The 18,191-nt window shown below is 40.4% G+C and overlaps 1 protein-coding gene across 1 annotated transcript in view; it reads right to left on the reverse strand.

Annotated features, from left to right (window-relative positions):
- The window catches only part of FMNL2 (formin like 2), a 311,812-nt gene that overhangs the window by 48,713 nt on the left and 244,908 nt on the right, over window positions 1-18,191 (reverse strand). The window contains 2 exon segments of the mRNA XM_068545113.1: window positions 12,953-13,046; window positions 14,695-14,771. Coding sequence (XP_068401214.1) covers window positions 12,953-13,046; window positions 14,695-14,771 — 171 coding nt within the window.

Genomic DNA, 18,191 nt, shown 5'->3' on the forward strand with positions numbered 1-18,191 from the left:
TTTAAATCACAGTGAAGGGACTTCCCTGGAGATCCAGTGGTTCAGACTCTGCACTCCCAATGCAGGGGGCACGGGTTCAAACCCTGGTCGGGGAACTAGGATCCCGCATGCCGCACAGCACAGTCAAAAAAAAAAAAAAAAAAAATCACAGTGAAGATTTTCTGAATCTCCACTCTTCATCAGAACCTTAATCGTGCTTGCCTCCTGTCATGCTTTGTTTTGTAACATGGGCCCCAGTCAAATATTTATTCTTGTCACTAGCACATTTATTCTGACATATACTGCCCCTAGGACAGACTTCATGCCCATCTCTTCCTCTGTTCCCAGAGTCGCCTCCACCAACCAAATCAAGTCTCTTCCTTTGTAACTGTGCTCAAGACCGATCCTCTCTCTTTGGGCCCCATACAAATAGCCCAGTTTGTCCTGGCTTTTACTAATAACTTCAAACACTCCAATAATCGACCCAGTCAGTAACTGTTTTGTTTGCCTTTTAGTAGAAGATCGAGGGTGTGTATCAACTTGTGTAGAAGGTGTTTGATAAGTGACAATATGTTATGTAACACTGACTCCAAGTACGGAGCCTTTGAGTTCAATGGATCTGGGTAAAAACTCCAAACCTGCCAGTTACTAAAGTACGTCAGTAGGCCTATTTACTCTGAACCTCTCTTTCCTTATTCCTACTTCATAGGGTAGAGCTTATAATTAAAGTAATATACGCTAGCCTGTCAGCACTCAGCAAACAATAAATGGTAGCCTTACTCTTTCTATATATGCATATGTCTTTTTAATACATTTAACAAATATGCTAGCTAATGTTTATAATGTGGAATGAAATGCAACAGTTTCATGAACGTTGCTCGTGTTTTCTTTCTGAAGATGACTATTTGCTAGTTTTAAAGAAACTAAACAAAACCCTTCTGTATTGACTATGGAGCCCAAATAAATAAAATATATGCTTATGTTTTACAAGTATTTAAATTTCAAATGAAATTTGAACTTGACTCATACAGGGAATCAAGCTCAGTAAGCATATTCATTGGCAAAAGCAACTAAAACTTTAGCTTAAATTATAATAGGGAATAAAAATACACATAAACACGATTCTAAAAGTTTTGAATTGTTGTTAACTTTAGCACACATTTGGTCCTTAACTAAATACCTATTAAAGTCAGTCCTGTCTTTTTCAAGGCAATGGTAGTTTTGTGGGACAAAAATCATGCCTTTTATTTTCTGTCAAACTCTCCTGATCTTATAACAGTGCTTTTTTCCTGGTAACAAATATATTTGCTCAACAACTCCCTAGAACTTCCAAAGAATTCTGACCTTATTAGTTCTGAAAAGAAGTGGTAATGATCAGTGCCTTTATTTTTGGGGAGATGTTACACAAAAGATAACTGAACATCTTTAGAAAGTACAAGAGAAAGCAAGTCCAATGAAATGTTCCTGGAAGGGAAAATCTCACCCTGCACAATAGGAACATTTAGCCACGCTAGGCAAAGTGTTACTTTCCAAACATTACAAGCAGTAGAAATAAACACACGTACAAATTAGAAGTAACACTGCCACTCCAAACCCTTTCACTGGTTTCCCTTTAGGGCATTACTACGCATAAATACATCTTTCCACTGTTACTCATAATACATGCACATACATATATATACACATAGATGCATACATATGATATACATATGATTTGCCTTATCATTTCCCTAGTTAACATATCTAGCACAAGCACTTTCATAATTATGTTAACGGCTCTATTTGAAACTAGAAGCTTATTTAGTAAGATGGTTGATGTGGTCCTGTGCCTTGGCTTAGTTGCTGCTTAGCACTGGGCTTAATAACAACTAAAATAACCTGTAACAATATAATAATAACCTATAACCTACTGACATTTAAAAACAATTCTTTCTATTTCCACTTATTTAAAACGACTTAGAAAACAGCTAGAACAAATGTAGAATACTAAAGTATACTTAAGTCCCAAGATACAGACTTAAGAAACATATATCCTTACTATGCAAGTCAGGGTGGAGTGAGGGAGACAGAGAGTAAGGAGGCAGTTCTTTCTCATTGAAAAAGAAACCAAGGTAATCCTACAGTTAAAGATCCTTTAGCCTTACTCTGCAGAAATAAAATGCCAGGATGGCAAAAATATCCTGACCGGGAACTGAAACTCTCATTCCAGTGGTTTCTGGTGATGATATTACCAAAGCTAGAAGAGTTTTGACCCCAATTCTCATACCAACTCACGGCAGAGTGCTTTATTATACCATCCTTATGTACCCGCAACCAGAGCGTCACCTAAGTGTCAAAGAAACACCTCCCAAGTGAAAGCTCCACGTGGAGGGCCCTGTGCCCGCCTCTGCTTCAGGTTCTCTGGGGCCTTAGAGTAACACACAGCTCTCGCTGCCTGCTCTCTAGGTCCTTCGTTGCTATCGTCCTAGAATATGATATCAGGGCACATAGGCCAACTGTTTTACAGTTGGCAGAGGGCACAGGTTTTAGAAATGGCATTTTTACATTAATAAAAACAAGGAGGTAACACCCTGTTTTTTAAAAAAAAAAGAGTGGCTGCTACAAATGAAATGGAAGGGGAAGCTCCCTCTTGTGCAAAACTGCACTCAGGCTTGTGGAGAGAGAAGAGGGCCTAATTAAAGTCAGGTTGAGGGGCTTCCCTGGGGGCACAGTGATTGAGAATCCGTCTGCCAATGCAGGGGACACAGGTTCGAGCCCTGGTCTGGGAAGATCCCACATGCCGGGGAGCAACTAAGCCTGTGCATCACAACTACTAAGCCTGCACTCTAGAGACCGTGAGCCACAACTACTGAAGCCCACGCACCTAGAGCCCGTGCTCCGCAACAAAAGAAGCCACCGCAACAAGAAGCCTGCACACCGCAACAAAGAGTAGCCCCCGCTCACTGCAACTAGAGAAAGCCCGCGCGCGTAGCAGTGAAGACCCAACACAGCCAAAAATAAATAAAATTAAATCTTAAAAAAAAAAAAAAAGTCAGGTTGAGAAGCAAAGCATCTTTACAAATGCTCACCAGATAACATGATAATCTGCCCCAGGTACCATTATCTCCTGTATTTCCTTTATTATTATTATTATTATTATTATTTGCCTTTTTAAACAAAAAGTGTATCATATATTTTTATTAAATCATAGAAAACTCATTTGTATACAAATTTTTCCACTTTGGGGACACTGGAATATTAAACAGCTGGGTAACAAAACAGTTGTAAGATACAGCTCACTTTAAGCAGAGACAAGTTTTAAGTTGTCACATTTATTTTTTTTTTAATGTTGAAATAATCAGTAACAGGTTATTGGCTTTTTTCACCTTTGGGTCAGAAGAACAGTATCTCTTATAACTCCCCCAATTCTCTTTAAGGATGTTTTTCATTACTCAAACCAACCATGAGTTTAAAAAGGTGATTAACTTGAAGTTTTAATACAAAATCAATTTCTTTTTCCCAACCATGGGCTTTTAGGGTATTGTAAATGCTGAATTTTAGGAGAGGGTCTCATTTCACAGGACCTATTATGCTTCTTTTCTACAACAGCAAACATGTATAATGGTACAGAATATATTTCAGAATAAGTTAAGTATTAAGACATACAGTATGGCAATAATGTCCTGCTTTACTTTCTACCATGTAAATTCAAAAGTTCATCCTAATCTTACACATTTATAAACGGGTGAAGACTGAGGGATCCAATGATGATGAAAGCACACAACAACCGTCAGAACCACATTTTCTAAACACTTTGGCCGAATATATACAAGTGGTCCTGTCAGAATCACACCTGCATTTGTTCCACAGGGATCTAAATGAACAGACGCCGAAGGTCACCAAACGAAAACGGGCAGTGGTTTTGCAGTTTAGGTTGTCACTCGTTCTGCTTTTGAGCAGAGACCCAGAGGTCACACTGTGACATGTCTGCACTCACCCCAAACACTCACATAACATAAACACAAATTAAATATTAGCAAACTTATTTTAAATTAAATTGAAGATCGCTATTTTTAAGCGCTGAAGTATTTCCCCCTAGCTTCTTGAATGCGTGTTACAGAGCAAGAACTAACATCCTGGGTGACATCCGTGTTCCTACATATTAGAGGCCAACTCGCTTCCTGTGAGAACTCCCTGGAGTAACACATGAGACCTTTAGGGGGAAGAAAAAGCAATTCTCCAATCTAAATGGAGGGATAGTCTCAAAGAGTCATTTTCCCCAACCCCAGTTTGGATTTCAGACTCATTAAAGCAGGAACTCAAAAATGTGATCTTTGGGACTGGCTCCTGGTGTCACCGTGGTGACAGTCTGTGTCCCAGGACACTTGACTGACCCTTAATACTACAAATCCTCACTTCAAGCCGCCCCCAGGTCCTGGGCCCCTGCTGTCAACCTGTAGACCTGGAGTTCTCCCAGGGAATGTGTAAACAAATCTGGGGAAAACCACGTTTCTGCAATTTTTTGTTATGTCAGTGAAAAACCTCTTGGGCTAAGAAAAATAACAGGAAACACCGCCCCAATGACAACTTCTCACAAGGCTTGTCTTAGGTTCATCCTGCTGTAGAAGACTATGAAGTCAACTCAAATATTCTTTGCCTCGCTTGCCCCAAATGGTAATTAAACAGAGAAACTTTTCTTTGAAATACCGTACTCCTGAATTATGACAAATGCTTATCTGAGCAAACGTGGTCCCCCATCTTGTTACTGGAGGTGACTTGGAGAGGAGGCTAGGCTTCTGTGCAGGTTGGGATTCTGGCTGTGTCTGTTTCGACTGCAAACAGACAAGAACATGCTGTTGCAGCCCGGGACTTTGCATTTGTGCAGCTGGCGGAGGTGCACAGTTTTGTAGTGGGCCCTGATCTCCTGTATTGCCTTTAAAAAAAAAAAAAAGGCTTTCCCGGGCCCACATCAAAGGAAAGTCCTGAAGATGCTAGAAGTGAATGACTACAGCGGCTGAGGGAGCAGACGACTGTCAGTGGAGAAAGAGGCCCAAGGAGTGAGAAATATGAATGGCAAAATGTCTGAAAGAAACCTCAGACCCCAACCACAGCCTGCTCTGGCAAAGTGACCTCACGCTGGGCCCACCCAACGGACTTTTGCAGCAAAATGTAACAGCCATTTCTTTACTAACCGAGAGAGTTAATCTAAACAGCCAATGCTTGGAGAGGACTGAGGAATACCTTTCCTGCCACTGCCCCTTGTGACCATTAGGCCACTGGGCCATATAAAGACTCTGGAATAAGTAATGGGGTATTTCGTGACCTGCCCCTAACTTCTTATCCCACCTGTTCTCTTCCCACACCTCCCTTCTTTAAGACTGGAGAGGGCTTCCCTGGTGGCGCAGTGGTTGAGAATCTGCCTGCCAATGCAGGGGACACGGGTTCAAGCCCTGGTCTGGGAAGATCCCACATGCCGCGGAGCAACTAGGCCCGTGAGCCACAATTACTAAGCCTGCACGTCTGGAGCCTGTGCTCCGCAGCAAGAGAGGCCGCAATAGTGAGAGGCCCGCGCACCGCGATGAAGAGTGGCCCCCGCTTGCCACAACTAGAGAAAGCCCTCGCACAGAAACGAAGACCCAACACAGCCATAGATAAATAAATCAAATTTTAAAAAAAGACTGGCGATACAAGGTAAACAAAGACATCTATGTCCTAAACCCTGTTACCTGTGAATATTTACCTTAAATGTAAAAGGCACTTTGCAGATATGATTAAGTTAAGGATCTCGACATGGAGAGATTATCCTGAATTCTCTGGGTGGGACCAATATAATCACGATGGTCATTAAAGGAAGGAGGCCAGAGGATGAGAGTCAGGGAAGGGGCCATGAGCCAAGGAATGTAAGCAACTTCTGGAAACTTGAAAGGGCAAGGAAATGGGTTCCCAGAAGAATACCACCTGTAGACTTATTTTATATACATATGACCAACAGAACTGTAAAATAATAAACTTGTGTTGTTTTAAGCCACTAAAGCTTCTGGCAATTTGTTACAGCAGTGATAAGTAACGAATATACCTGCTTAATTCTTATTCATCCTAAACTCAGGCACCCTTTCTTATAGGATGCCTCCCCAGAAAGCTCAGATCCCACATCTGCCCTCCTTCCCACTCCTCCTCTTGATTAGCTGTTTCTCCTCTTTGTAAAGGAGAAACCTACAGCCTGGCATTAACTTCATACAGCCTAGTAGGATAACTATAGAAATATTTGTCTCCTTAACTAGATTGGGATGGTCCTTCTTAAGGGTAGAATTCTTAAGGGTCATATTTATGTTCTTATTTCCAGTGTTTATCAATGTTTCTGACACATAGGGGCACTCAAATATTCATGATAATTTTTTCCAGTAAGTTAACATCACTCATCCCTTGATGATCAGCAGGATACCCGCCTTCACTTCTTTACTACATGATAAAGACACAGATGATAAAGAAGTAATTAGTTCATTACCAGGGCCTCATAAATCCTATGTAAATGGCTCCTTTCTCCTCTGAAAAGTCTCTCAAAATATTGTTTGCCCATTGTACACTGCTTCAAAGTAGTAACCATCCTTTCTATCACCAATGAAAAAGTTTATACAGTTTTCAGTCCTGAAGAGAAACCAAGTATTACGCTGGGTGAAGAAGAGAGAGAAAACAGAAGAGAAACAGCTAGAGATAAATTGATAAATTCTCAAAAAGTCACTGAGGTGAATTGTATCAGTATTTTCCAAAGATGACCACAGGAGTCCCTCCTACCTACATGTTCTTCTGCACTGTGACCCTCACACTCCACCGTCAAGAAGTAAAGTCATTGCCTTCCCCTTTGCATCTGGGTTGGCCTAAGTGACTCAGTTGAACCAACAGAATGCAGAAGTGACACTGATGACTTCAGAGACTAGTTCAGAAGACATGTTGTGATTTCTGTCTCTTTGAAGGTCTGCAGCTGCTCCTTCCTGGACACTCCCTCTCGGAAGCCAGCTGTCAGGCTACGAGAAGCTCCAGCCACATGGAGTCCTACGTGGAGGCACTCTGGTTAACAGGCTCCACTGAGCTCAGCCTTTAAGTCATCACAGCCCAGAAATTAGACACATGAGTGAGGAAGCCTCCAAGTGAATCCCTGCCCCTAGTCAATCAGATCTTCCTTGATGAGACCCTAGATGCAACGGAGCAAAGACAATCATCCATGCCATGCCCAGACTGACCTCCTGACACACTGAATCCGTAAGCCTAATAAAACTAAGTTTGGGGGCTTCCCTGGTGGCACAGTGGTTGAGAATCTGCCTGCCAATGCAGGGGACACGGGTTCGAGCCCTGGTCTGGGAAGATCCCACATGCCGCGGAGCAACTGGGCCCGTGAGCCACAACTACTGAGCCTGCACGTCTGGAGCCTGTGCTCCGCAACGGGAGAGGCCGCGTTAGTGAGAGGCCCCTGCTCGCCACAACTAGAGAAAGCCCTCGCACAGAAACAAAGACCCAACACAGCCAAAAATAAATAAATAAATTTATTTTAAAAAAACAAAAAAAAACTAAGTTTGGGGTAATTTATTATGAACAAGTAATAACTGCCACAGTGAATACACAGTCCAAAAGATAATCACGGTGACTTTGCTTCCCAATCCTAGGAAGATGGACTGACTGGAGAAGAGTCCAGGTGAATTAGATCAATCTAATTCTGGCCTGATAAGGTGAAATACGCACATGCTCTAGAACTGTCACTCCCAGAGGCTGAGATTTGAGAGAATACATTGCTTATAGTTCAATGAGAGACTGAAAAAACTAAGTACCCTGCCCTCTATGTTAAGAATTTTACCACTGAATGAGTTATCTGGATGGCTTGTGCTGGATTTATAATCCTACACCCTTCAAATATTTGAGAGGTTAGATTAGATGGGATTAAATTCTGAGGGATGCTGGAAGCACACCAAAATGTCTGCTCTCCTTCCTGCCCAATTTGACCCACTGTAAATAAAACTTGACAGGCCTTCTTAAATCAACGTAATAATGTGTAGCACAAGTGCTTTCAGATGCCCAGTAGCTAAACCACATCAGCTTACTTAGGAAGCCTTCTAGCAATACGTGAAAAAAACAATGGCTCCTGCCAAGAGTGCTGTGTACAAGAGAGCTGGTTGCCTTGAGTGACTCATTTCACAAGGCTCCGTCTATCTGTGCTGGAAGGTCGAAAGTGGGAAGGCATTGGGCCTTTAATAACCAAACTCAGGCCTCAGGCTTATTTGTTAAAGCCAGATGCTGTCATTCTGGAAGCAGATGAGAACACAGTTATAATCGATCTGGAATCCTGATGAATTCCAGGCGCACCTCCCAGCTGCCTGGGGGAGCTGGTAGCTCAAAGTCCCCAGAGGGTTTTATTACTAGTGTCACAGTGAGCTATTCTGTTGCAGAGTCTACACAGCCTCAGTACTTTTACCCCTTGATTTCAAGCTTTTTTTTTTTTTTTGCAGACTTTTGGGGACACTTTCTTAAAGGCAATTTCTCAGATATATCAAAGAATATAATAGAAAAAAGTAGGAAGACTAAGAAAAGCTGAAGAGAGTAAAGTCTAGGTAGGAGACCTCAAGGTTCTTAAGGGAAACTGGATTAAGTATAGTGTTCCTAACTCCAGAATGGGGCCAGTTGATCCTTAACCGGTAAGTGTAGTTTTATGACCCAGCAGATTGCAAGCTATGGCCCATGTCATTTGAGAGAGAAGAAAAAGCATGACCAGAACCCCAAATAGTGTTTATGGCGGCTAGGCTTCAAGGTCACAGCCTGAGAGTCCAGCCACATTTTAGGAATGCCTGCCCATTTTCTAGGCCTGTTTCTCCAGGCTTCTTGTCAGCTCTGTGCATTTCTTGACATCCTTCCAATCAACCCTTTCTTCTGTATGCTAGAGTCAGTTTCTGCTTTTTGCAAACAAGACCCTAACTAATGCAAATACCAACAGAGCGATCTTTACTTCCAAATGTATTCTTTTTTCTGTCTGGTAGACCAAATGCTCATAAATATATACTGCCAGGTAAGTAAGAAAGCATCAATTTAGGGAAGATGGTAATCTGTCCTTCCTTGTGGCTAAATTAGCCAATAAGGAAAAACAGATGGATGACTCCTTGTTCTCACCCTGGTCCTCAATTCAGGACCACAAATTTTCATGGGGAGATGTTTCAGCATCACAACTAGATATGCTAATTCCCTTTACTTTAAAAAAAACTTTTTTAAGGGAAAAGAATTCAAGGAGCATAATGGATGACTAAAGGTTTAGTCTTCAACTACACACTACACTCAACATTTTAAGGCATGTTTCAAACCATGCTTGGTACAAGTTTACTATCTGAATTTATGTAATTAAAACTCATTTATCATCATATACATTGAGGTGATATATGTGCTTGCTCAGTGATGTCAGGCTTAGGCCCAAACCCCCAAAACCACCAAAAGCAAGGTCTTCGATTAATATCCTTCCCACCATCAGATACCATTGAATTGGAAGTGCTATTTTTCTAAAATATATACTACAGATGTTATAAGATACATGGCATAAGATGTCTTTGCAGAAACACAGAAAACCACACTGGTTGGGATTCTGAATATTAATTGAAATATGAGAAATTAATGTAATCATACATTAAAATCTATCAAAAGCTAAAAGATACTTTCTTTTAATCTAAATTTGAATTAATTAGTGGTAGTCAAAGAGGACAGAATGGATTTGTTGGCTCAAGAAGTAAAGAGGAAAAAAATCGTGCCACATACTTAAGATGTGTGGTCTTTAAATATCCTTTTAGCATCTGGTGCCACGCTGCAGCAGTATGCTTGGCTACACTCTAGCAGTGATACAAGCCCAAAGGGTCTGGCACGCTAATGCACATTATTTTATCTGCCAAAATAGATACTGATATCTGATATTGAAGCCCACCATCACCCTACACCAGTCCCCCCAGTGAAAACAGGGATAATCCCTTCGTCCTTCTTAAGGAGATGAACGGAATCCCATTTACTAAATGGGATAAAAGCATTAAAAACAATGTTCTTGAGGGCAAAGACTCTTCCTTGACCCTAATCCCTAGGATCCCCGTAGCTGGTATGGTGCTCTCTCGGCCATGGGCAGCTCAATGGGCATTTCTCACTGACCAAGACCCTATCTGCACAGGCATCTGAGATCGTAAGGACAACTTTTCCTAATCAGGAACAGCTGGCTCCCAAACCTCTCTAAACCCAAAAGATTCCACTGACATTTTGCTAAAATGAGTAAAGAATATACTCTTCACTATGATGTATACGAAAAAAAAAAAAACACACATAAAGACAGGAGAAAAAGAGAAAAGGAAGAGATTCAAAAGATGCTAGCCTTTGTATGGCATTACATTAAAAAAAAAAAAAAACCCAAGATCAATATACACTAACTTTTTTCACCCTCAGATTGAACAGACAAATAAGTGGATGTCTTTTGACCTACCCCTAAGAATGCAGTTTCTCAGGAGCGTGCTCCTGCCCTGGCCTCCTGCATATGGCTATTAGAATAATCCTTTTCCTGGCCTGTCTACATGAACACCACAGCCTGAGGTCAGTGCAAGCCAAGAGCACCCACAGAACCAGCTCTGTCCGTGTCCCCTCTCCCATGTGACATGGTTTGTCTTCTCTGAGATGCAATTGCCAGTCCAAGGAGAAATCAGAACTTAAACACCCACCATCATTCACAAGAAATTACAGAAATGAGGGAGATTTTGGTTAAAGCTCTAAATTCAAAGTCAAAATTTAGTCCTCTTTACTATTAGCCAGCTATTAGATTTAGCAGGATTATTTTTTTTTCAACTAAGCCCTAAATGGTTAAACCATATACAATTCTGACACCAGATAGTTAAAACTCAATCCTGCAAGTACTTTTGTGCCTATTATGCATAAGAAAGGCACTCTACCTTATCTAAGAGAAAACAAATTTAACATTCATCTCATGATTTACTGGCTTTAATGAACACTGATTCTATACAATTATAATTTTAGGACATAACTTGACCTGCAGTATAATCAGTTGCTTGTTATAATATGACTTTTATTATAACAAGGGTCACTGATAACTGTATGGTAAGTGCTTCCAGTGTGGAAAAGATTTGGCATGTGATATGTTCAAAATGTGATCTAATGATAAAGATGTGGGAGTTATATTAGCTTCACATGCTGTTTTACTTTCATTTTAGACCCATCCACCCACATATCTCCTTATTTATAAATATAAGTTTTATGTCCTGTAAATGATATATAAAAACATTCACAGACAAGCACTCATACATTCTTATCTCTAAAGACTCTATTTGTTTTGGAAGCCAGAACATGAATTTAAAGAATCACTACTATTCTTCATCATTTTCTTAGAACCCGAATATTTTTCACTACTAAGGCTGAATACATAAAAAGACAACATTTGGTTCTGTCCATGGCTGGCATTAGCAAAATGGATAATATCAAAATCTAAAGGCAGTGACTGCAGGGGAAGGAGGCAATGCAAATAAAGGGGCAGGAGGACTGTTTCCCCTGTTGACTGAAGTATCTTTGAAGCTTGCCAGCCCACGTAAAGGATTATGGGTCGCTCACTAGTACATCCTTCAGCTGGGGTAGTGCGTCCAGTTAAGGGGATAGGGCAGGGGGATGGGCTCCTAGGTCCTGTCTCAGGAGCTTCACACACAGTGGGGACCAAACGTCACTGGAAACAGAAGTTCAAGATGAGGAGCACCAAATCTTAATCCTGGCTCTGCTGCTTATCTGGCCATGGGACCATGAGCAAATAATGTATTTGAAATTTTATTCTTCTACAACATGGAGATATTAACATTTACCTGTAAGAACCAAATGATTTCATGTGTGTACCTGGCACAGCCCTTGGCACATAGGAGGTCTTCAATAAATACTAGCTGAGTTCTACTCCAGAGGTTCCCAGGAAAGATGAGAGGGAGGTTTGGAAGTCCCTCTGAGATCTAGATTTTAATCCAGTTTGGGTCTTAATCCAGAAGCATCTGGAATCAAATGGGATTGCCAGGGAAAGGCATAACTTGGCTGATGCTATTGTAATCTGGGGCTCCATGTGCCTTCAATTACTTTGGTCATGTCCCACCTCAAAGTAGCCTCAGATGTTAGACACTTACAGGGGAGCTAGCAGGCACCTTCCTTGGCCATGTAAGGCTGCACACCACCACCAAGAGAAACTGGCTATGAGTTCAGTTGTGATGCCTTGATATTTTGGTTCAGAATTCCTGGTGTCATATTATCTATGTGTTATTGTTTCTTCTTTTGTAGTCATTTAGTTTCCATTTCAATCATGCATGTCCATTGGTTTACTGTTTTCCTGTGACAAGATCAACTGATTAAGATTACAAACTGCTAAAATCAGTGTCTGTGGTTATTTGAGTGATTTCTCATAGCATCCAGCAAAGCAGTGATCACACATATGATTTGAGGAAAGTAACTATGATGAAAGAGTTCATAAAATTTACAAGGTGGATGCTCAAGTAACAATCATATGAAAACAACATACGTTTAACAAAACCAGTTTTCAGACTTGGCTGTTCTGTGTTCTCCAAAGGAAAATGAGTCCTGCAAATAGTTTTTAGCTCTTCTTGGAAATGAGACACCAAAAACAGCTTAATGCATCCATTTATTTAGACTAGGTTCATTACTTCTCCCTCAGTGACAACTTAGAAAATTAACTATTATACCCCTTAGGCCCTAAAATAAATAAAAAGGTAAATCATGGTGATGGATGTTAACTAGACTTACTGTGGGGATCATTTTGCAATATATACAAATATCAAATTACTATGCTGTACACCTGAAACTGATATGTCATATGTCAATTCTATCTCAATAATAAAACACACACACACACACACACACACACAAAGGCAAATCATTCTGTTCAAAGATGTCCAAATATGTTTGTGTGAGCATTCTTTTTAAAACTAGAATATCCTACCTCCTTAAAGTTGTCAAATGCTGATAAAATGATTTCATGCCCGCCTCTGACAAGACAAACGGCTGCCAACAGCTCTAAGACAAGAGCTTTTGTTCTGTCAAAACAAGAAGGAAAAAAAACACATATGAGTGAAAGCGAATGAACGATGAGTCCGCTGTTCCTTCCAAGATGAATATGATAATATTTGTCCATGTATTTTTTTAAACTTTTACGAATTAAGGCATAGTTATATTAAAGCACATACATTTTAAAACCTTTACGAACTTCTATACATGTGGCTTATCTAGGGTAGCAAGTTTGGAAGGCATGTTTCCTATTCCCAAGATTACAAATTACTCACAAATGAAAATTAATTATGGGAAGATTAAGTCTTTTAGTCCTATCAGCAAGTGACTCAGTGTAATGTGGTTGAAAAAGTATTTTTAATGAGCTAAATAAAGACAACAGGAAACATGAGAATATTCAGTAAAACCACCCATTGGTTAAACACTTTCTCTGGTTCTAGAGTCAGGATAAAACATTTGCTGAAAAAGTTCAAAATCAACGGAAATCAACACCTTACACTGCAAATCTGCTAATCTGCAATGGCTCCATAAAACTCCCCACAATAATGCAAGCTTCCATCACTTCTTCTTCCCACACAGGAGATCTGAAAGGAGATGGCTTACAGCTGTGCTAATACAAGAATATTTTCTCTGACTCAAGAAAATAAAACTCCGTCTGAAATATTTTTAGAAGGAAAACCTTAGAGATACAATCTAAGTTTTCAAATACAATGTCAAGGACAGCATTGTTACTTCAGAGTACGATTACTTCAGTATTTCATCTTTTTTCTGGAATAAAAGCTATTGCCAACCTCTAAACAAAGATCATTCTGATAATCCACAATATCAATTGTCTTAAGAAAAATGAATAATGACTTCCCTCAGTGGAAGACAGTGACAAAGAAGCATGACTACTTGGGATTCTAGTAAACTAAGGAAGCAATCAGAAAGTTGCAAAAGCATTCATTAGGGGAAGTATGAATAATAAAATCCAACATTTAAATAGGATTTAGGGTTTGCATTGCAAGGATCTAATTTATAATCATATTTTTCAACTGAATTAACAGTTTTCACATATGCAGTTTTATCAGAGAGGTCTGGTAAAAGGGAGTAACAGTGTGAAATGCAGAAATGCACTAGAATGGAAAATGCATTACACTAACTAAAATAAATTGACGAAAACAGGCTTCTAGAGGTAATCTGTGAAATGAATAATATATGGCACTTGCCTTTATAGGAAAGTGAATATGAAAAGAAATCTGCGAGCAGTTATTTTTGTTTTGTTTGTGTTTGTTTTTTTGGTTTGGCAATAAAAGCTACACGTGTAAAGGCTGCAAATGAAGTGTAGACAAGCGGTAGTAGTTTTATTAGCTTTCAGCAAAAAGTGGTGTGGCTAAGTCTATATCAAGACTCTCCTGGCCCCAGTCCTGACAACCTGGAAGCTTCATGCTCTAAATTGGCAAGGATGCTGAGAACCAGGCCTCAAGAGGAATGAAAGCTTGAAGACAGGGCCAGAGTTGTCACCAGTTGTAAAACTGTAACATAGCTGAAAAGAAAATTCTACTTAGCCAGGGAGTCTATCGACAATCTTAATTTAAAAAGTCGTGCTTGAAAGTTTCTAAACTCTAATTTGATTGTCGATGGGCTCTCTGGTGTCCCTAGTTCGATTCAGATTTGTACATTACAAAGCCAGCTTACCTTGGATTCTTGTTGTTCAAGCTTAGTGCAATCTCGTTGACAGCATGTGGATGAGACATGACCATGTTGAAACCATACTGAAATGGATGTGGAAAAAAACAAAGCATTAGGAGTTAATTGAGAGGACTGTCAATGTTGATTAAAAAACAAAAACCTGAAGTTTCTACCTAATGTGATTTGATACCATCATAAATGCACTTATGTCTCTAGCACATCAGTGTCTGCACATATTTCTCTATGAAAAATTTCAGGAATGATGTTATTATCAAGGTACCATATTCCTGTTCTCCATGAATAAACTATATGTGTCTCTTCATTAAAATGATGAAAAGCCTCCAGGCCAGTGATTTTCAATCCTGACCGCTTGGCAAAATCACCTGGAAAAGTCAACAAAACAAAACACCAATTCTCCAGGACCCACTTCAGGTCAATTTATTCTGAATCTCAAGGATGGAGCCCTGGCATCTGAATTTTTTAAGCAGCTTCACTGTGCAGCCGGGGCTGACAACCACCACCTCTGGTCCCTTCTCTTGGCAATGGTTATCGAGACCAAAAGCCTAGGAAAACCTTCCTTGCTCTGAGGCGTGGTACCTCAGCCTTCTATAAAATGAAGCAAGTTCAATAACGGGATCAAGAATCATTCTTGATTCTGCCGAATTGAGGAATTATTCCTTCTCCTTCAAACTCACTCTCAGCTCATGACCTTATTTCCAATTACACCGAGAAAACATAAGCAATCAGAAAAAAAACTTCCAAAAGCTCCCGCCACCACGTCAATCCACCCACACAGATCTGGGTCTTCCCTCCTCACTTCTTCCTAAAGATGAACTCTCCATGCTCCTATCTAAGGCCATTCCCCCCACTTGAGTTCTTGATCCCATTCCCTCCAACCTACTCAAGAACAGTATATGCTCCAGAGATTCTCCCATTCCCCCATCATTATTTTTCCCTCTCTGATTCACTACCATTAGCATAAAAACATGATGCAAATTCTCCTTAAACAACAAAAACAAAATCTCTCTTGACCCAACAACCAGTGTCCAGCCACTTTCTCATTTTTCTGCTATTCTTTTACAGCAAAACTCCAACCACTTGTGGTCTCCAATTCCTCTCCTCCCGTTCTCTCTTGACACCACTTCCATCAGGGATTTCATCCCCAACACTACAATGAAACTGTACCAGCAATGATGGGCACTTTGCCGGAGCCCATGGCCAACTCTCTTCATCTTGCCTGACTTGGCAGCAGCACTGGACACAGCTGACCACTCTCTGCTCCATGAAATACTTCCTGTGCTTGGCTCCTACTTCCTGGCTGCTTCTCAGTCTCTCTAGCTAGTTTTTCCTCATCTCTCTGACATTAAACAGAGTGCCCCAGGGTTATTTAGGACCTCTCTGCTTCTCTGTCTATCCCCGCTGATCTCCTTCACTCCCATGGGTTTATATACCATCTACTGACTCTCAAACTTTTATCTCCAGCCCAGACTTGCAGACCTTGAACTCGTGACTGGCATATCCGACCACCTATTTAAGATCTCTATTTGGATATCTATGGACACCTCAAAGTTAACATCCCCCAAACTGAACTCCTAATCAGGTCTCCCAAATCTGCTCACCCTGCAGCCTTCCCCATCTTAGTAGACGGCAACTCCATCTTAGAGGCGCCCAGGACAAACACTTTGGAGCTGTCCTCCATTCCTCACCACACATACACTGCTACTGTCCTTACCACCAAAACGAAACCAGAATCTGGCCACCTCTCATCACCTCTACTTCTATTCTCCTGGTCCATACCACCATCAACACTCACCTAAATTAATGCAACAGCCTCCTAAAAGGTCTACTTCCTTTTGTCTTTGCCCCCCAGGGTGATTCCTAACACAGAAGTCAGAGGGATCATGTTAAATTCAAGTGTCAGATTAAGTCACACTTTTCCTCAGGACCTTCAATAGCTTTCTAATCATAGCAAAGCCAATGTCCCTTCATTGGCTTACAAAGCCCTGCATAATCAGGACCCCATTGTAACTTCAGATTTCATCTTCTACTTCTCTCCCTCTTATTCATTCTGATCCAGCCAACCTGACCTCCTTTCTGTGCCTTCAGCACATCAGACCTATTCCTGCCTCAGGGCCTTTGCACTTGCCCTTCTCTCTGCCTATAATTTTCTTTCCTAAATATTCCTTACCTTGTGCCCTCATTCTAGTTGTTACATAAATGTTATCTTCTCCATGACACTTTTCTTGCTAGCCTATTTAAAACTGAACTCACATTTCCCGCACTTATTCTTATTTCTTGATTATTTTTTCTATAGTACTAAGTAGTAGTTCTCTGGAGGCAGCCTTCCTGGGTTCAAACCTGAGTCCACCATTTATTAGCTATGTGATCCTGGGCTTAACTGATCCTTAACGTCTCTGTATTTCAGTTTCCTCATCAGTAAAATGGCGAGGGTAATATTACCAATCTCACAGGACTGTTATGAGGCTCAAAGTAAGTAATAGGTTTAAAGGTACTAGACTGTAGGAAGCACTATTTAAGTGTCAGCTTTTATTTCATTTCATCACTATTATTATCTGGAATGCTATATAGTTTACCAATTTAATTGTTTACCATCTGTCTCCCCTCAACAGAGAGTAAGTTCCCTTGGGCACTTATTTATTTGATGCTGTATTCCCTGTGCTAGAACAGGGTCTGTCTGGCAATGTTCAAAAAATATTAATTGATTGAAAGAATAAATGCATGTTTCCCTTCTTAAATTCAGTTTGGCATGCTTATGTTGGGTTTGAACTCTAATACTGACCTATGTATTTACCACCCATTTCTACTTGGACCCATCTATAGGATCCGTTTCAATGGAAATCAAACCCTATTTTCTGATGTGAACATTGTTTGTCTAATTCTCAGCCCTGGTTTGCTTTTACAACTATACTTTTGTCCCTGTCAGCTCACCCTAGACACTCCAGGCTCTAACTCCCACTTTGTGGTTAGGATTAATCCCACACACTGTAGTTAGTTGCTCCTAGTGTTTTTCAGAGTGGGGATAACCTCTAAGGAGGACTCTGCACTTCTACCAAGAATCCTTCAAGTGTTTCTTATGAAGATCAGGAACCACAGGGTCCAACACACAGTAATTATAACTCCTTGCCTCCTTGCATATAACCCTTTGAGAAGCAATGACCTGTCCAGTGTGAGAGTCTATCATTCCTAGGGTCCTAAAGCTGTTCCATTATTGCCCACAACCAGTGGCTTACACTGTCTTTAATAGTCACAAACATTTACCAAGTAATCTAGACAAGCTTGCCATTACAAGAGGAAAATGTCTTCCCTTAAACACATTGTAAATTATAAATGCTAATTAAAATATAAGGGCGATGAATTATGAGCACTAGAATGAACCAGACCTTTCTTTTTTAATAGAATTTCATTAAATCCTGCTATTTACTTCAAATAGCAATAATACAAAGTCACCAAAGAGAACAAGATCTGAGCCTGATGAATTCAGA

Source organism: Eschrichtius robustus, chromosome 5 (assembly GCF_028021215.1).
Source record: "Eschrichtius robustus isolate mEscRob2 chromosome 5, mEscRob2.pri, whole genome shotgun sequence".
NCBI classification, from domain to species: Eukaryota; Metazoa; Chordata; class Mammalia; order Artiodactyla; family Eschrichtiidae; genus Eschrichtius; species Eschrichtius robustus.